Below are 19,757 nucleotides of genomic sequence, written 5' to 3'. Positions count from 1 at the left end.
AACTAGTTCAATCCTTTAGAGAAGTGCAGCTACAATGTTCAGAGTCCCATGCCATTTCTGCATGAAACTGCAATTTGCTTATGAAAAGATGTTTATGAAAGAATTGCATTTAACTATGTTTTTGCATGTATTATCTTTTGTTATATGCATTTCTAATCATATTTAATCTCATTGTGTTTATTTATTTCAAATGCATTTTATCCCATAGTACAAATCATTAAATAAAACTGTGCTGCAACATTCATGCAAGCACAAAATCTTCTGGGCAGTTATTTTTCAATTTTCACCTTTGCCTGGGAGAACTGGATCCAGTCCAAAATTCCCTCTTCATCACAACAGTTAAAGCTGCAGGTGACCTGCCCTCTAGGCATGTGCTCCGCTCCGAATAGAACCGGAGAATCAGAAGCGAATTGGCCTGCTCCGCCTTGCCCAGAGGCAGAGTAGAAGCGGACCGCGGACCCCTAGAAGCAAAGCGAAGAGAAGCGCCCATTTTCGGAGTGATCCTCTTTCCACAGACCGCTCCGATCGCCATTTTGAAACATTTTGCCCATAGGATTGCATTGCGGAAAAGAAAATGGGATAACTGTGTTGTTTTTGAAGCTATCTTTCTGAAACTTCTTGTGCTTAGAGAGTCATGGCTGGGGGTCATTTTGAGCCTACTCTTAGCTCTCTGCGTGGTGCGGTTCGCTTGCTAGATTTTTTTAAAAAGAAGGGTAAAGGCAGGAAAAAGATTACCTTTTCGATTGCTGAGGGGCAGAGTCAACTCCCGGTCATGATCACATGATCCCAAAGTTGGAGGAGGGGATAGGCAAAACGGGTAACTTTGGATTCTGGGAAACTTCTCTTTCTACTCTGAACGGAGTTTTCCCAGTGTTTTTTTAAAACAGTAGCTCCACCAAATGCACAAACACAACCTGAAATCATACTAACAGATAGGAAACACACAGCAGTGCTACCCACCCTAACTTTGGGGAACAACTGAATACATGTGGTGCAAGGGGATGAGCTCCCCTAGGGCATGTGGACGTGCCCTCACTCTCCTGTACTTGGAGGGCCATCAGAGCCCCCCAAAAGAGTAACTCAGTGGAGCAATGCCTATCATGAGTTGAAGTGAGCGTTTGCTTCTTAAAAGACTGATACCTAGACAGGACCAGTCAAATGGCTGATGCTTCCCCCTTTGGGCACGTCCACCCACCCCCTCTTACTGGTAAAAGACAGATATAGCCTTTTTTTAAAAGTTCTTCTTGTTGTTTATTTATTTATTTATTCCATTTTATATGCATTACTGGCTTATCCTTGGCTCTCTTCCTTATGCCCCCAGAAATGTCTGCTACCTGCCTGCCTTCCTTCCCTCCTCCCCTGCCCGCCTCGCAGGGATGGTTTGTGTCTGGCTTTGACTCAGGGGAGAAGTCCTTCCTGCGCTCAATTAGACTTTTGGAAGTTCCAAATCCATTTTTCAAGTGTGGAAGAAGATTCATATTTAGGTTGATCTCTCTACTCCCCAATTCATGGCATCTTGGGATTTCCTTTGAAATGGCCCCATTGAGTTGTCTGCAGGTTTAAGCTCTGCCAAAAATCAGGGGATGATGGGATTGCCTTGTACCTTGGCATGATTGTGGGTCTAGATGGCATCTGTGAGTGTGCCCACTTCCCTTTTTTTTATCTGTCCAAATGTCAGAGAACAGTCCACGTCTGCAAATGGGGTGCCCGATTTTCATAAATTCCCCAAAAATCAGGGGATGATGGGACTGCCTTGAGTCTTGCCGTGCGTGTGTATCACTGGATAAGCTATCATGGTGGCAAGTTTGAGGTTTTTAATGTGCAAATTGACGGAGCTATCGAAAGGGGTGTGAATGGGGTGCCCGATTTTCATAAATTCCCCAAAAATCAGGGGATGATGGGATTGCCTTGAGTCTTGGCATGAGTGTGTATACATCCATGAGGTGTCATGGTGCCAAACTTGAGGTTTCTAACTTTAACAGAAAAATAGTTGTATACTATTTTAGCTTAATGCAAGCCTATGGGGGGGGAAACGGAGTTCCGATCCGGATCCGGAGCTCCGCAACGGAGCGGAGCGGACATAGGCGGAGCGAAGCGGGCCGATCCGCAAATCGCGGATCTGGAAGAGAAGCGGAGTGGGGGGTCCGTGCACACCCCTACTGCCCTCTTTTAAATCTGGTCACAGTCTAGCTGCAGTCTAGCTCCTGCATCTTTAACTGTGGTGATGAAGAGGAAATTTCACCAGGTGCATACAAATGACACCTGCTGAAATGCTCTTTTCTATGCAACTGTTAAACTCTTTTGACCTCAAAAAATAAATAAGCCAATGCTAACTCTTGCTTAATGCTAACTCTCGACCTTCTCAGGAAATGCAGCAATTATGGTGGTGAACAGGATTGACTCTAGTCTTTGGACACCCATGTTTCTCTTACTCAACCCTTTAGAGAAGTGCAGCTACAATATTCACAGTTCCATCCCATTTCTGCATGAATCTGCAATTTGCTTATGAAGAGATGTTTATGGAAGAATGCAATTAACTATGTTTTTGCATTTTATTATCTTTTGTAATATGCATTTCTAATCATATTTAATCTCATTGAATTTATTTATTTCAAAATGTGTTTTATCTCATAGATCAAATCATTAAATAAGACTGTGCTGCAACATTCATGCAACCACAAATTCTTCTGGGTAGTTATTTTCCCATTTTCACCTTTGTCTTGAAATTTGGATCTGGACAATAAATTTTCAGAGATTGAATTCTTCAATCATTCTCGTTTGGAACCCACATATATTCTGGAACCATTGAAGCATGAATAGAGAGATAGAATGATAAAAATAGAAATATATGATACATAGAAAGTATATAACAGAATACAGACTACTCTACACAGAGGCTTTTGATCCTGAAACTGAACCAGGGCTTCTGCTTCTGTATTCTTTGTGGGATTAAGATCAGACCTTTATACTCACTTCCAGTTTCATTATACAACTGTTGGATGGTTCTATGTTGTAGCACTACTTCCTTTTTTCATGGAGGAATTAATCTCATGATATTTAAATATTATGTGCATTTTTTTTAAAAAATGGGATAATTTATTTTTATTTATTTATTTATTACATTTCTATACTGCCCCATAGCTGGAGTTCTCTGGGCGGTTCACAAAAATTAAAAACATTCAAAGTATAAAAACAACATAATATAAAATACAATATAAAAGCTCAACCAAATAAAAACAGCAGCAATGCAAAATTACAATATTTTTTTTTAATTTTTTAAATTTTCTACAATACTTAAACATACACATTTACATTCACATAAAAACAACAACAACAACAACATACTACAGAATGTTCAATTTGAATACAAAATCTTATCTTAATAACATAATCAAAATAACCTACAAGTGCACCCCCCACCTCAGGATCTCATTCCTGATTCCAGAATCTCATACTTTCTTCTGCTGGTGGTTTCCCACTTCCTTTTGAAAACACAAATATTAGGAACTGTTTCCAAATTCCTTCAAAATCATTTGATTTAGCTATACCTCTTCTCCATTTAATATTACTTGTTAATTTATCATTAATAGCTATATCCCATACTTCTTTATACCATTCTTCAATAGAATATTCCCCTTGAATCTTCCAGTTCCTAGCTACAATCAATCTTGCTGCAATCAACAAATTCGTTATCAGTTCCTTAGTTTCCTTTTTACATTTAAAATCTTCTTCAAATAGTGACAGCAATGCAACTTTTGGTGTTCGTTCTATCTTCATTTCCACAATTTCTTCAATCTCCAAAAACACCATCTTCCACAATTTCTGAACATAGTTACATTCCCACCACATATGCAAATACGTTCCTTTAACCCCACAACCTCTCCAACAATTTTCTGATTGCTGATTGTTTATCTTATTCAATCTAACCGGAGTTAGGTACCACCTCCATACAATTTTATAATAATTCTCTTTTATTCTTACTGACATATTTCTCAACACTCTTTGTTTCCATAATCCCTCCCAACCCTGTTGTCCTATTTGTACCTTCAAATCTGTCTCCCAAACCATTTTACCCGAATTATCCACCGTCCCTTTCTCTACCAATATTCTATATATTTCACTCATCAACCCTTTTAACACTGTTCTTTTCTCCCTTTCATTATCTTTCTTAACTATTAGTTCCTCAAACTTTGTTAATTCTCTACACTCTCCATTATCTCTTACCCACTTTTTAGTCCACTGTTCTAATTGCCTATAATTTAACCAAGTTAATTTTTTATCCTTCAAAACCTCTTCCATATCCTCTCTTGTACTCATTCCTCTTAACCAATCCTTTAATTTCATTTTATTTTTTTCTATTAAAACTTTACTTAATCTACTCTTTAATTCCTCCGGGAAATTCTTCAACATTATTACCGGTGACAAAGGAGAGCCGCTCGGAAGCAGCTCCCCTTTATATTTACTCCAAATTTCCCAGTGAGACCTCAAGAGCGGGTTATTTATACTTTCCACCCATTTTTTTTTTTCCTTTCCATAAAAAATACATTTTCCAATTTAGTCTCTATATTACTCGTAATTTTTTCTTCCATCCAATCTAATTCCCCTAATCCTGTAATTGCCTCCACTATATATCTTAATCTATTAGCTACATAATATAATTTAATATTCGGGAGACCCAATCCTCCCTTTTTTTGGCTCAAATACCATTTACTTTTATTTACCCTCGCTTTCTTATCACCATTGCAATAATTATTTATAATCCTTTGCCAACTTTTTAGCTCTAATTCTGAAATTTTTATTGGTAGCATCCTGAACACAAAATTAATCTTTGCTAAAATCTTCATTTTTATTAATGCTATTCTTCCAAACCAAGATAAATTTAACCTTTTATATTTTTCCAATTTTGCTAAAATCTCTTTTTTTAACACATTTAAATTCTCTTTCTCTAAACTCTCTAATTTCTGCGTAATTTTTATTCCCAAATATCTAATCTGATTCTTAACTCTAATTTCTCTTCCCTTTTCTTCCCAATCCTTCTCTTCCTTTTTAGTATAATTAAACAACATCAATTCTGATTTAGACCAATTTATTTTTAACCCTGTAATATCCTCAAATTCTCTCAATTGTTGTTTAATTCTCCCCATCTTCTCTATTGGATTCTTTATCGTCAACAACGTGTCGTCTGCAAACATATTCAATTTAATTTCCTTCATACTACCTATTCCTTCAATCTCCTCATCTTCTCGTATTGCATTCGCCAATAATTCCATTACCATTACAAATAGGACTGGTGAGAGCGGACATCCTTGCCTTGTCCCTCTGGCTAGTCGTATCTTATCTGTCACACCATCATTCACTACCACTACGGCTGTATTTTGAGAGTATAACTGTTCTATTATCGCTTTAAATTTATTTCCAAACCCCATTTTATTTATAACCATCTTTAAAGCTTGCCAGCTCACACAATCAAAAGCCTTAAAAATATCCAATGCCAGAATTCCCGCTTTAACCCTAGACTTATTTATCACCTGTATTGCATTTAATACTCTTCCCACTAAATTAGGCATCTGTCTACCTGCCACAAATCCACATTGATCCTCCCCTATATATTCCTCTATGAATTTATTCAACCGCCTTGCTAAAATAGTTGAAAAAAGTTTAGCATCTTGGTTTATTAATGAAATAGGTCTATATGAATCAGGGACAGTCAAATCTTTATCTGGTTTTGGTATTAAAATTATTAATGAGTGTTCCCATGATTCTGGCGTTCTATCCCCTTCCAATATGGAATTATACAAATTTATTAATTTTGGTATTAAAATTCCTTTAAAAACCTTATAATATTCTGGTCCTAAACCGTCTACCCCCGGTGATTTACCCGGCTTCAGGTTCTCAATTACTTCTTCTACCTCTCCTTGCGTTATTACCTTCTCCATTAACTCTTTATGCTCTATTTTTATTCTCTTCTTTATATATTTTTCTATATAAGCTTCCAACTTTTGTTTTTGAGTATCCTTTCCCTTATACAATTCCTGATAAAACTCCTGAAAAATCTTTACTTTATCCTTCATTGTATGACAATACTTCCCTTGTTTATCCTTCAAAATCCCTATCCCGTTCCTGGCTTTTTCTTTTTGTGTGAGCCTGGCAAGCACTTTAGAATTCCTGTTACTGTTTTCAAAATACTCCCTTTTCATATATATTAAATTCTTTTGAACCTCCTTTAAATTTAAATTTTCTAATTGTTTTTTCTTTGCCTGTATTTCTATTAATTTATATTTATTTTTATGTTGCCAATAATCTTTCTCCATTTTCTTAATCTCTTCCTCCAATTGTTCCTGCTCTGCTACTTGTTGCCTTCTTAAATTATACATTTCTCTAATACATATCCCTCTCGATACTGCCTTCATGGTATCCCAAACTACTGCCTTTGACGTTCCTCCCTTCTCATTAATTTCCCAAGCCTCTATCATTTCTCTTTGCATTTTTTCTACCACCTTATTATACTTCAAAAGTTTTGTGTTTAGTTTCCACCTAAACGCTTCCTTATAATTCTTTTTAACTGTAAATTCTAAACTTAACAATGCATGGTCCGTTACCTTTATTACCCCCATTTCCATTTTACATACCTTACTTGCAAACTCTTTTGAAACCATTATATAATCTATAATCTATAATCTATAATCTAAAATTACAAATTTAAAACACCAAGGTAAAATTTATTTATAGACTGTTAAAATGCTGGGAGAATAAAAAGGTCTTCACCTGGCTGGCGAAGGTTGGAAAGCACAGGAAAAGCCCCGAAGCTTCACAACATAATGTAATAACTACATAATGTAATAACTGCCCTTTTTTATTGGAAAAGAATGCAGGAGTGCTCCAGCACAAAGGGTAAGGTTTTTTTAAATATTTAAAACTCCTGCTGCCCCCACCCCACCCCTGATGGGCATGGAGCTAATGAGGAGTTCCATGGCCCATGCCAAGTTGCTGGATCCTTGTGGTTACTCACAAGGAGCCAAGACAAAATGGGATGCCTGGCCACACGTCCCACAGTCTTGGGATCATCCCAAGACTGTGGGAAAAGTGGGCATAGAAGGGTAGGGCGATATCCCGGGGAAAGGGAGGTATCATCTTTCCCTGCTCCTGGGATATTGACCCATCTAGTCATGCCCTTCATCTTTAAGGGAAGTATTCCTTTCTCTAATTGCAAGATAAAGGAAGAGATCTCCCTTCAAACACAACATGCCCCCATTCCTGAGAGACCTGAAAATTAGGGCTGTGATCCGCTTCTCTTCGGTTCGGAGCAGCAATAGCAAATCAGGGGGCTTCGCCTCTGTTATAAGTGGAGGAATAGTGAGTTGGGGACTAGCGAAGCATAGCAAAGAGAAGTGACAAGTGAATCGATCCTCTTTTCATGAAGCGCTCCACCTGCCATTTTGGATATTTCCCCCATAAGATTGCATTGCGGAAAAGATTAGCGTATAACTTTTTTGTTTTGAAACCCACATCCCTGAAACTTGCTGTGCTTAGAGAGTGGTGGTTAGGGGTCATTTGTTGAGATGTTCAGACTTTTTCATACTGCGGTTTGCTTGCTATTAATTTGTTTAGAATTGCTTAAAGCGGGAGGGGGTAAGTTTTTTTTAAGTGATGAGAGGCAGATTCAACTCCCAATCATGATCACCTGATGTAGCATCTTCCAAGCCCTATGTTGGAGGGGGGAATAAGGAAAATGGGATACTTAGTAACTTGGGATACTGGGTAACTTTTCTTTCTTTGTCTGAACGGACTTTTTCCAGTGTTTTTTGAAACAGTAGACCCACCAAATGCACAAACAATACCTTCAATCATATACTAAGTAAATAAATAACAGATAGGAAACACAGCACTGCTACCCACCCTAACCTTGGTGAACAACTGAATAGATGAGGTGCAAGGGGATGATGTCCATAGGGCATGTGGATGTGCCCAGTGCACACTCCTGCTCTTGGAGGGTCATCAGAACCATCCAAAGGGTAGCCACCAGTGGAGAAGCCAAGAAGCACCATGAGTTGAAGTGTGATGCAGCTTCTCAAACATTGGTACCTAGACAGGACCAGTCAAATTGGTACAATAGTTCCCCCTCCCCCTAGGCACGTCCACTTTCCTCTTACTGGTAAAAGACAGACATAGCCTTTTTTTAAAAAAAAAATCTTCTTGTTGTGACTCAGCAACACTGCTACTTTAATTCCACCCCTTCTGTGTTTATTTTTTTATTCATTAAATTTATATACCACCCCATTGCCAAAGCTCTCCGGGCTTTCCCTCTTCAATGAAGTCAGGCAGGCTTTCATTGTGGTTCAAGTTCTTATTGTCATTGTGATTATTATTATTAATATTACTAGTACTGCTAGTATTACAATTAATAATAAAGTGGCTAAAGTAGAACTTGGATACAATCCAAAAAACAATAGAATGATCTCAATTCAAATTCAGGGTAAGCTATTTAACATCACAGTGATCCAAATATATGCCCCAAACACAGATGCTGAAGAAGCAGAAGTAGATCAGTTCTATGAGGATCTGCAGCACCTACTGGATAATATGCCAAAAAGATATGTTATTTTCATTACAGGAGACTGGAATGCTAAGGTGGATAGTCAAATGACATCTGGAATTACTGGTAAGCATGGTCTAGGAGAACAAAATGAAGCGGGACATAGGCTGATAGAATTTTCCCAGGACAACTCACTGTGCATAACAAACACTCTCTTCCAACAACCTAAAAAACAGCTTTATACATGGACTTCACCAGATGGTCGACACCGAAATCAGATTGACTACATCTTTTGCAGCCAAAGGTGGTGGACATCTATACAGTCGGTAAAAATAAGACCTGGAGCTGACTGTAGTTCAGATCACAAACTTCTTATTGCACAATTTAGAATCAAACTAAAGAGAATAGGGTAGACCCACAGATCAGTTAGATATGAGCTCACTAATATTCCTAATGAATATGCAGTGGAGGTGAAGAATAGATTTAAGGGACTAGATTTAGTAGATAGGGTCACGGAAGAACTATGGACAGAAGTTTGTAACATTGTCCAGGAGGCTGCAACAAAAAACGTCCCAAAGAAAAAGAAAACCAAGAAGGTAAGATGGCTGTCTGCTGAGTCACTGGAAGTAGCCCAAGAAAGAAGGAAAGCAAAAGGCAACAGTGATAGGGGGAGATATGCCCAATTAAATGCAAAATTCCAGAGGTTAGCCAGAAGAGATAAGGAATTATTTTTAAACAAGCAATACTTGGAAGTGGAAGAAGACAATAGAATAGAAAGGACGAGAGACCTCTTCCAGAAAATTAGAAACAATTGAGGTAAATTCCAGGCAAAAATGGGTATGATAAAAAACAAAGATGGCAAGGACCTAACAGAAACAGAAGAGATCAAGAAAAGGTGGCAAGAATATACGAAAGATCTGTATAGGAAGGATAATAATATTGGGGATAGCTCAGATGGTGTGGTCAGTGAGTTAAAGCCAGACATTCTGAAGAGTGAGGTTGAATGGGCCTTAAGAAGCATTGCTAATAACAAGGCAGCAGGAGACAATGGTATCCCAGCTGAACTGTTTAAAATATTGCAAGATGATGCTGTTAAGGTGATGCATGCCATATGCCAGTAAATTTGGAAACCACAAGAATGGCCTTCAGATTGGAAAAAATCAACTTATATCCCCATACCAAAAAAAGGGAAACACTAAAGAATGCTCAAACTATCGGACAGTGGCACTTATTTCACATGCCAGTAAGGTAATGCTCAAGATCCTGCAAGGTAGACTCCAGCAATTCATGGAGTGAGAATTGCCAGATGTACAAGCTGGGTTTCAAAAAGGCAGAGGAACTAGAGACTAAATTGCCAATATCCGGTGGATAATGGAGAAAGCCAGGGAATTCCAGAAAAAAGATCTATTTCTGTTTTATTGACTATTCTAAAGCCTTTGACTGTGTGGATCATAACAAACTGTGGCAAGTTCTTGGTGGTATGTGGAAACAATCCAGAAAACAATTATAAGCATTTGGATTTAAATGCAAGTCTATTGGGGGCGGGGGGAAACGGAGCTCCGATTTGGATACAGAGCTCTGCAGCAGTGGAGCAGAACGCAGGAAGATCGACATGGAGCGGACCCGATCTGGAAGTTGTGGATCAAGATCTGAAGTGGATTGTGGGGGACCGTGCACAGCCCTACTGAAAATTACTAAGACCCATGAGTTACAAACTGGTAGTGCAGGGGGTGAGCCAAATCTAAAATGCCAGCAGATAGAGGTAGAGTTCGGTATTATCAGCTGACAATTACTGATATAGTTTTATATCCATATCTATTCATTGGGCATTGCTAAATTATTTAACATAGTGATTTATTTGCAGGATGAAACTCCATAATTCAGCTTTTGTACAATTGAGACATTGTCTCTGGAAGTATCATAACTCAGCCTCTCAATCCCACACAGAATTTATTGATCTAAAGAACCTAACAGTGCAAACCTATACATATCACCTTAGACGTAAGCCACATTGAGTTCAATGAGACTTATTAAGTCCATAGACTTCTGCTTATGGATACAATTTAGATGAGAAAGCCTTAGAAGAATCCCTGAAATTCAGCATTTTCCAGAGGGCCACCTTGATCTATTTGTTTCTCAAGTAATAGATCAATGGATTCACCATGGATGGAACCTCAGAATATATAACTGCAAATACCAAACCTAGCTCTGATGCAGAATTAGAGTTAGGCACCAGGTAGGCAAAGATTCCAGTAAATACAAATGTGGAGACCACAATAAGGTGAGGGAGACAAGTAGAAAAGGCCTTTTGCCTCCCCTGAACAGAGGGCATTCTCAGCACAATAGTGAAGATTTGCACATAAGTTACAATGATGAAAATGAAACAACCAAGAATGATACTAACATTGACCACAAGAATACCTATTTCAACTAAATACAAATCAATGCAGGAGAGCTTGAGTAACTGGAGGGTTTCACAGAAGCACAGGTCTACAACATTGGAGAGGAAGGATATTTTGAAAGTCCTGGCAGTGTGTATTACTGCATAGACCATTCCACTAATCCATCCACTGGAAACCATTTCTACACAGGTTACTTTGTTCATTATTGTCTTGTACCGTAGTGGGTTGCAAATGGCAACATAATGATCATGTGCCATCAATGTAAAAAGGGCAACATCTGATGCTACAAAGAAGAGCAAGAAGAAAACCTATGCAATGCATCCAGAATGACTCTTCTTTGACTTGATCTATACTCATCAGACTTCCACCTTGATAAGCAAATCACTTAATTAAATTTTGAGTCATTGTGTCAATTATTATTATTATTATTATTATTATTATTATTATTATTATTAAGATAGTAGTGGGTTAGACATGAACTTTTACTTATACATTTTTATCCAAGGCCTCAGTTATTTAGGGGTTTCTATATCAATAACAAAAACTTGGACATGGCTTGGTAGTGAATAGGCTGCCAGTACAGTTGCTTTAGCACAGGTCTTATCTCTGTACATTTAGTAGGGATGTTGTTTGTGTGGTAATCTGACCCTTTTTAGGCCAGTCAGATTCCCATGCTGCCCCCTACTCAGCTTGCCCTTGCGAGCCTAGCCGAAGGTCTGACTCAAAATCAGTCAGTATTTTCCCTTCCCCTAATCCAGAATGTGTGTATACTACAACTGTAGTTTGTGCACATTCTGGTCTAGGGGTTGAAAACAAAACAACCATGTTCCTCCTGCTGTTGCAGCACATAACCCTCCCCATCTCACTGCTGGTGTCAGAGTAATTGGGGAGCCACTGGCCTGGACAGAGGGAGGGTTGTGCTGTGGCAGTGGTGGAAAGCTCCCCTCCCACCCTGCTGCTGCTATTACCAAGGTGCTATGCTCCCTCTGTCCTGCCATCAGCAACGCTTATTACTTCTCCTCCTGACCCAACATTTTTTAAACAATGTTTATATGAAAATATGAACACAGACCACCCTCACTGGTAAACTCCCCCCTCTTGAATGCCACACACATTGAACTGGATTCAGGATCTGCCTTCTGTGAACAGACTGACTTTGCTCATCTAAGATGCCCGTGTCCAATTTGGGGGGATTCCAATGTGGACCTTAAAGGCCCTCCCCATCAGAGGTGTATTCACAACTGGATAGTTTCTATCAAATAGAATTCATTTCAGAGTGGGTTTCTACAGTGATGTCAAATAATGCCTCAGTAAGTCCTCAGGTACAAACTGTTTGTGCTTTTATATTGTATTTTATATTATGTTTTTATACTGTTTGTTTTATACTTTGAATGGTTTTAATTTTTGTAAACTGCCCAGGGAGCTTTGGCTATTGGGCAGTATAAAAATGCAATAAAGAAATAAATGCTTTGTGTAGAAATGCATATCATGCCATAAAGCCGCCCAGGAATCTCAGGAACCCACATCATCATCATCATCATCATCATCATTATATTTATTTGAACCCTGCCCTTTTCCCAATACTGGGCCTCAACACAGCCTTACAAAATTTAAAACATATACATTTTAAAACCTATGAAAAGAAATATGCAAAAGTTTTTAAAAAACAATGTTGAATATATTACAATATTAAATCATTAAACATTTAAAATATATGAGAATTTTACAAGTCCTTAACATAGATGGAGGCCCAGATTATTTGCCAAAGGCCTGCCAGAACAAAAACGTTTTTGTCTGCATCTGAAAGCACATCAAGGAGGGAGCCAGTCTAGCTTCCCCGGGAAGAAAGTTCCAGAACACTGGTGCAGACACTGAGAAGGCCCCCTCCCATGTTCCCACCAGGTGTGCCTGTGAAGATGGTGGGACTGACATAACGGCTTCCCCAGAAGATCTCAAAGCACAGGCAAGCTCATAAGGGAGAATACAGTCTTTCAGATAACCCAGAACCAAGCCATATAGAGGTTATGGGTCATATCCAGCACTTTGAATAGTGCCCGGAAACAGACTTGAAGCCAGTCAAGCTGTTTTAACAGGGGAGTTGTATGCTACTTATAGCAGCATTAAAACCATTTCCTTCAAATATAAGTATTAAGTGGACAAAGCAATACCTCAACTTCCCTCAGAAATCACATGCAAAACAACAAGCACATCCATGCATGCGTGCAGGCACCACACACACACACACATTTACACAGGCACTAGTGTGCTCTTATTTATTTATTTATTTATTTATTTATTTATTACATTTCTATACCGCCCAATAGCTGGAGCTCTCTGGGCGGTTCACAACTCTTGGTCTCCAGGGCGCTAACTTCAGCAAAGTCTATGGAAGAAAAACAACAGCATGAGCAAAAATTTTCAAACTGTTGGAAGTCAGTCAGTGAAAATTAAGCTTGTATACATAACTGTTGTGATGAAGAAGGAATTTCACCAGGTTCCCCATATATACAAATGACACCTGCTGAAATTACCTTGTCTATACAACTGTTAAAGAAACAGGAGCCCTGTTCTTTTCATATGGTCAACCTATAAATAAGCCAATGCTAACTCTACCTCAAAATTGGCACAACTCATCCTATATCCTTCCTCTCCTACAACCCACACAACCATGTTCTGAATAGAAACCCTAGCACTGACTGCCACCTCCCTGCCACCATGGGAAAATTCTGTTTAAAATGGTGGGATATAATTAATCCATTAGCACTTAACATGGAGTTTCAGCCGCAGTCTAATAATCAGGTTTATGCTATTTTCAGGAGGATGAACACACTGTTGGCTTCGATTGCAAATGGATCCCCAAGGGAAATTAGACAGGCAGAATAAATTTTATAGGATGAATATAGAAGAGAGAGAAAATGACATCAGTCACTTTTTGAAATATCTGTCTCAAGAAAAGACTGGTTCATTCTTAGCAGGAAGACAAAACCATTTATTAAAGAAAAATTTCTTCAATTTTGTTATGGCCAAGAGAATATGAAAATTACTCAAAATGGACAAGAGTATCATTCTAATGTGTTCTTTTCTTTTCACATTTTCTTAATGGCATGGATGATTTGTTCTCAGAATTAATTTCCCAGCTGTTTAGGAAATGAATGGAGAGATTACTTTTTGAAATACTCTTTCAGTCAAACCTATTTGCAGTTGCAGTAGCTGCATGTTTATATTAAATGTCAGGTAAGTCGTTATCTGTGTCTGCTCTAGCCTGGTGGCTTAAGTGGTTGGATTGCATGTTCTGAACAGTCTCCGAATAATCAGTACAGGGGATCTTCTTAAGGGGATTAACTGTGCTGCTTCTGCCTATTATTGATAATCAGCTTTTTCTTTTTCGAATTAAGTGTCATCCACATGGAACCATGAAGTCTGCATAAACAAAGGGACTTATGAAGAGGTTCCGTTAGGACACCTGAAATGGTCTTCCAGAAGAGGTTCTAAAATTCCCATCACCTTCCCTCATCCACAGAATTTTACATAGAGTCCAGACAATGTCTTGTTCCATTCGTAACCCTTCTGTCTTTTCCCACCATGTCTTTTTTCTTACTACAGAACATATGTTGAAGAGAAAAAGATAGAATAGCTCCACAATGTTTTCTATTGAGTAGTGCTAAGAGTCCTCCATCTGGAAATATGCTTGGTCTGCATCCAACCCAGGATGTTCTTTATTAAAATAGTAGTTTGCAGACAAATTGAAATAATAGATAGCACATATTCCTTTAAAATATATGTGCATATGCTTTGTATACTCATACACTCCAATAGAATCAAGGTAGCATTTTAGCTCTACCAAGTAGTTGATTATGGAGTTGTTTTGAAACATTTTCATTTAGTAACAATTTTTCATGACAGCAAGCTAGAGTTTGATTCATGTGCAACCCTTTAGAAGTGATGGTGGTGTCTCAAAGTTAAATCTTTTTTTAATTAATTCCAATGACTTTAACAGCTATATGAAAGGCAGAAATGCAACAGTTTGATAGGTCTTTCTTAGGGCTGTTTATGGACCCGCATAACTCAGAGCTTTGGATTTAGCGCCAATCCACAATGGACCAATTCAGACCTGATTCAGAACATCTGTGAAATCAATATTTTTATTGTTGCACTTAATGGGAAATTTGGGGATGTGGCAGCCCTGATGGAGGTAACTAAACCTGCTTAATTTCAGACAGTTAGGTCCAGTGGCTTTTGTGCTAGCAATGCATAAAATTTCCTCTTCTCAAAAACAATTAAATACAAGTAACACAGGGGATTTTAGATCCTAATCAAAGGGTGTTTAAGGTGACAATTAGGAGGTTATTATCCCTAATCTCTTTTATAGGTTTTTTTAAACTGCAAAATAACCCCTCTCCCTAGTACTTTTCTTTCCTTTTTCTTGAACCCACTGCTAAGCCCTAAACTTCAAGCACTTATTTGAAAGCAATATATCTTTGGTTTGAGATATTTTCTTGAAAAAAAGCAACTTTTACCTGTGGCTAGCACAAATGTCATGTTTGAAATTTTGCAGGTTAAATAAATGACATAGGGGCTTCAAGGTCTCCACATTTTGTGTAGTTCTCATAAAAACCAAAAAAAAAAGTTCTGGTTGTTTCAGTTTCCAATGTAAGTCAAACAGAAAAGTAAAATTTGGATAATTTGGATTTCTGAATCTTGCTTTGGATCTGTAGTCTGAAGTGCATCATATTGGGTCCAAAATGGATTGGGACAAATTCTCATGTTCCAAATAATCCACTGAACACATTAGGTGTTCCTTGCATGGACCTAGTCCTTATCAATGCATATCTGTGTTCGCAGAAAGATTAGCAGTTATATTCCTGAATTTCTTGCACAGTTGCAAAGTTTCTAAAATTCTCCTCCATCCAGCCTTCACTTTATAATTCTGAGTACCTCATCTAGTTGCTTAACTTCACTTCTATCTACCATCCTTCCAGTCACTTAAGTTCACTTCTATCTACCTCACAAAACATCAGCATCTGTATTGATAAAACAGCATTAAAAACAATATTGATGTAATTATATGTATCAGTGCAATACACAAATGTAGATGCAGAAGTAAAGAATTTTCAGGAGGAATAATTGTTTCAATTAACAGTGAGGCTCTTGCCAAAATATTGTAACTATCCCCCTCTGCCTCAACTGAAACCATAACCCAATTCACATGCATTTTCTGCAAAGCAATTGAACAAAATTTTGAAGGTTAAATGATCATATGTATATATTTATGACCGTGTGTTTTCATGAAACATTGCTTATATTTACAACATTGTAAAATATTTCAATTCATTTTCCACTTCTACAGATCATGGGTTCATTGAATAACATGACATGGAAAATCAAACTGTAATAACAGAGTTTATATTCACGGGACTGTCCAGTGATCCACTCATACAGCTTTTGCTCTTCTTGATGTTTCTAATAATATTTTTAGTGACCTTATCAGGAAATGCAGCAATCATGGTGGTGACCAGGATTGACTCTAGTCTTCAGACACCCATGTTCTTCTTTCTCAGTCATTTAGCTTTTGTGGACATCTGCTATTCATCTGTCACTGTTCCCAAGATGTTGGGAAATCTTATAACAATGCAGAAAACTATATCTCGAGAAGGATGCATTGCACAGATATTCTTCTTCTTTCAGGTTGCCTGTTCTGAGGTATTCATCCTATCAGCAATGGCTTATGACCGATATGTTGCTATATGTGATCCACTGCATTATACCACAATTATGAAAAAAGTAACTTGCAGACAGCTGGTGGCTGGAGCCTGGGCAATGGGTTTCTTGGATGCATTGGTGAACGTCCTGCCTTCGTTAAACTTGCATTTTTGCATGAACAATACCATCAGTCACTATACCTGTGAGCTTCCATCACTTTTAATGTTGTCCTGTACTCAGACCATCACCAATTTCATTGTTCTTCTTATATCTGCATTTATTTTTGGTGGAAGTTCATTCTTCTTCACTCTCATCTCTTACATTTATATCATTGCCAGCATCCTGAAGATTCGTTCATCGGAAGGCAGACGTAAAGCCTTCTCTACCTGCAGCTCCCATCTCATTGTGGTGGGCTTATTTTACATTGCAGCTTTTTTCCGGTATTTGAAGCCAAGTTCCGGTTCACTCATAGATCTAGACAAAGTGGTTTCTATCCAGTATAGCATCTTAACTCCCATGTTAAACCCTATCATATACAGCTTGAAAAACAACGACATAAAAAAAGCCTTGGCAAGAATATTTGGGAAATATAAATTTCTTAGATAAAGCTAATGCTAACTCTTGTGACTTCAAAAAAATAAATAAGCCAATGCGAACTCTTGCTTAATGCTAACTCTCGACCTTATCAGGAAATGTAGCAATCATGGTGGTGACTTGGGGCCTTGCTAGATGAAAGTGAAGCCTGGTACGAGCCCTGGGCTGGCCCCTGTGCATCCAAGTGACGCACAGGGCATCCTGGGCTCAGGCAGGGGTAACTCTCCCTTGGCCTGGGATAACCGGCACCGCTTCTGGCCCGAGACCACGGGCATGTAGCCTGTTCCACCGCTTTTCCCGGCTACTGCATTTACTTTCCAGTAGCCAGGAAAAGAGGCAGATGACACGCAGCGCTCCACAGGAGAGCTGTGGCCATCAAGGCATGGTGGGGAGATGGGGGGAAACAGATGCAGGGGGGATTGGGGGAAGCAGAGCCAGGGGGGAAGGGGATCGGAGATCGTGGGTGGGTGGGTGGGAACGGAGATCACAGGCGAGCAGGCGGGGGGGATCGGAGACTGTGGGGGGAATCAGGAGCAGGGAAAGTGGGGAAACCTTTTTTCTTTTCTTTTTTTTTTGTAAAAAAAACCTACCTTTATCGTTGGTGCGCTCCTGCACACATGGCCCCTTTAAACTAAAAAAAAATATGGCGGACACGATGGGTCTTTCCTGCAGCCTGTCGTGTCTTACGTGTAGACAGGGGCAACGGCCCACGTTACCTTTAACGTGGGCTGGCCCCTCCTCCCACACGGATTTGCAGGTAGGTCTAGCAAGGCCCTAGGATTGACTCTAGTTTTCAAACACCCATGTTTTTCTAACTCAACCCTTTAGAGAAGTGCAACTACTATGTTCACAGTTCCATCCCATTTCTGCATGAATCTTCAATTTGCTTATGAAGAAAAGTTTATGGAAGAATTGCATTTAACTATGTTTTTCCATGTATTATCTTTTGCAATTCATATTTGTAATCATATTTATTTTCATTGTATTTATTTCAAAATGTATATTATCTCAAAGAACAAATCATTAAATAAGACTGTGCTCCAACATTCATGGAAGCACAAAATCTTCTGGCAGTTATTTTCCCATTTTCACCTTCGTCTTGTAATTTGGATATGGACAATTAATTTTCAGAGACTGAATTCTTCAATCATCCTTGTTTGGAGCCCACATATATTTTGTAACCATTGATGTATGAATAGATAGAATGGTGAATATAGATATATATGATACATAGAAAGTATATAACAGACTACAGAGTTCTCTACAAGATGCTTTTGATTCTGCAACTGAACCAGAGCTTCTGCTTTTGTATTCTTTTATCAATTTAATAAGATATTTATTGTGTTTTGTTTTGTGATGAGAACTCTTATGTCATGTATATACCAATGTAGAAGAGGTACCTCAGTTTTAGGGTATACCTTACCATCCTCCTGTGGAGGCCCTTCCACCCTCCAACTGGGATGCCCCTTCTGAATATGTTCCCTTACTATGTCTATTTCAGCATCAACACTAGTCTTTCTGCCAAAAGGTGAGAAAAAGGTATCAGATTAGTCCCTGCAGAAGTTGGAACAGCACAGCAAAGGAGAAAGATTAGCCTGTCATTCAGAGTTTATATACAAAATAGACCAGATAGACTCTCATGTGCTCCTTCATCCACATGCATGCATAGGTGCATGGTTTGTATTATCTGTCTTCTGTACCAGAATTGTATTGGCATAGTCCTATCATAGGTTTATTGGGGAATGAAAAAAATTCTGTAACAATCTAGACTCTATTTACACTGGGGGGAAAAGATAGTACTTTTGGGCATATCTACACCTACGGCTGTGGAGGGCTGGGCCGGGGGCGATCCTGGACTTATCTACTTCCGGGATCGTCAACTTTTCTCTACACATGTCATGCAATATCCCGGGAGGAAGAGGACGTTGCACCTGCCTTTTTTTTTTTTTATCGGCAAAGAGTGCAGGAGCGCTCCAGCACAAAGGGTAAGGTTTTTTTTTGTTTTGTTTTTTATGAAACTCCTGCTGACCCCACCCCCACCCCTGATGGGCACGGGGCTCCTGAAGAGCTCCATGGCCAATGCCCAGTTGCTGGATCCTCGTGGTTACTCATGAGGAGCCAAGACGAAAATGGGATTCCTGGCCACACGTCCCACGGTCTTGGGATCATCCCAGGACCACGGGAAAAGTTGGGATGGAAGGGTAGGGCGATATCCCAGGGAAAGGGAGGTATCATCTCTCACTGCTCCTGGGATATCGACCCAACGAGCCATGACCTTCACGTTTAGGGGAAGTATTCATTTCTCTAATTGCAAGAGAAAGGAAGAGATCCCCCTTCCAACACAACATGCCCCCACCCCCCTGACAGACCTGGAAATTACTGAGACCCATGAGTTACAAACTGGTAGTGTAGGGGGTGAGCCAAATCTAAAATGCCAGCAGATGGAGGTAGAGTTTGATATTATCAGCTGACAATTACTGATATAGTATTATATCTATATCTAATCTTTGGGCATTGCATAATTATTT

General features: G+C 39.0%; 1 protein-coding gene across 1 annotated transcript; it reads left to right on the top strand.

Annotated features, from left to right (window-relative positions):
* Positions 1–16,308: 16,308 nt before the first annotated feature.
* Positions 16,309–17,241, top strand: LOC134406113 (olfactory receptor 5V1-like). The gene has a single exon (XM_063137380.1). It carries the CDS (start codon positions 16,309–16,311, stop codon positions 17,239–17,241), a length of 933 nt encoding a protein of 310 aa, XP_062993450.1.
* The last annotated feature ends 2,516 nt before the right edge of the window (positions 17,242–19,757 follow it).

Source organism: Elgaria multicarinata, chromosome 11 (genome assembly GCF_023053635.1).
Source record: "Elgaria multicarinata webbii isolate HBS135686 ecotype San Diego chromosome 11, rElgMul1.1.pri, whole genome shotgun sequence".
Lineage (NCBI taxonomy): Eukaryota > Metazoa > Chordata > Lepidosauria > Squamata > Anguidae > Elgaria > Elgaria multicarinata.
This window is presented reverse-complemented; position numbering and strand designations above follow the sequence as displayed.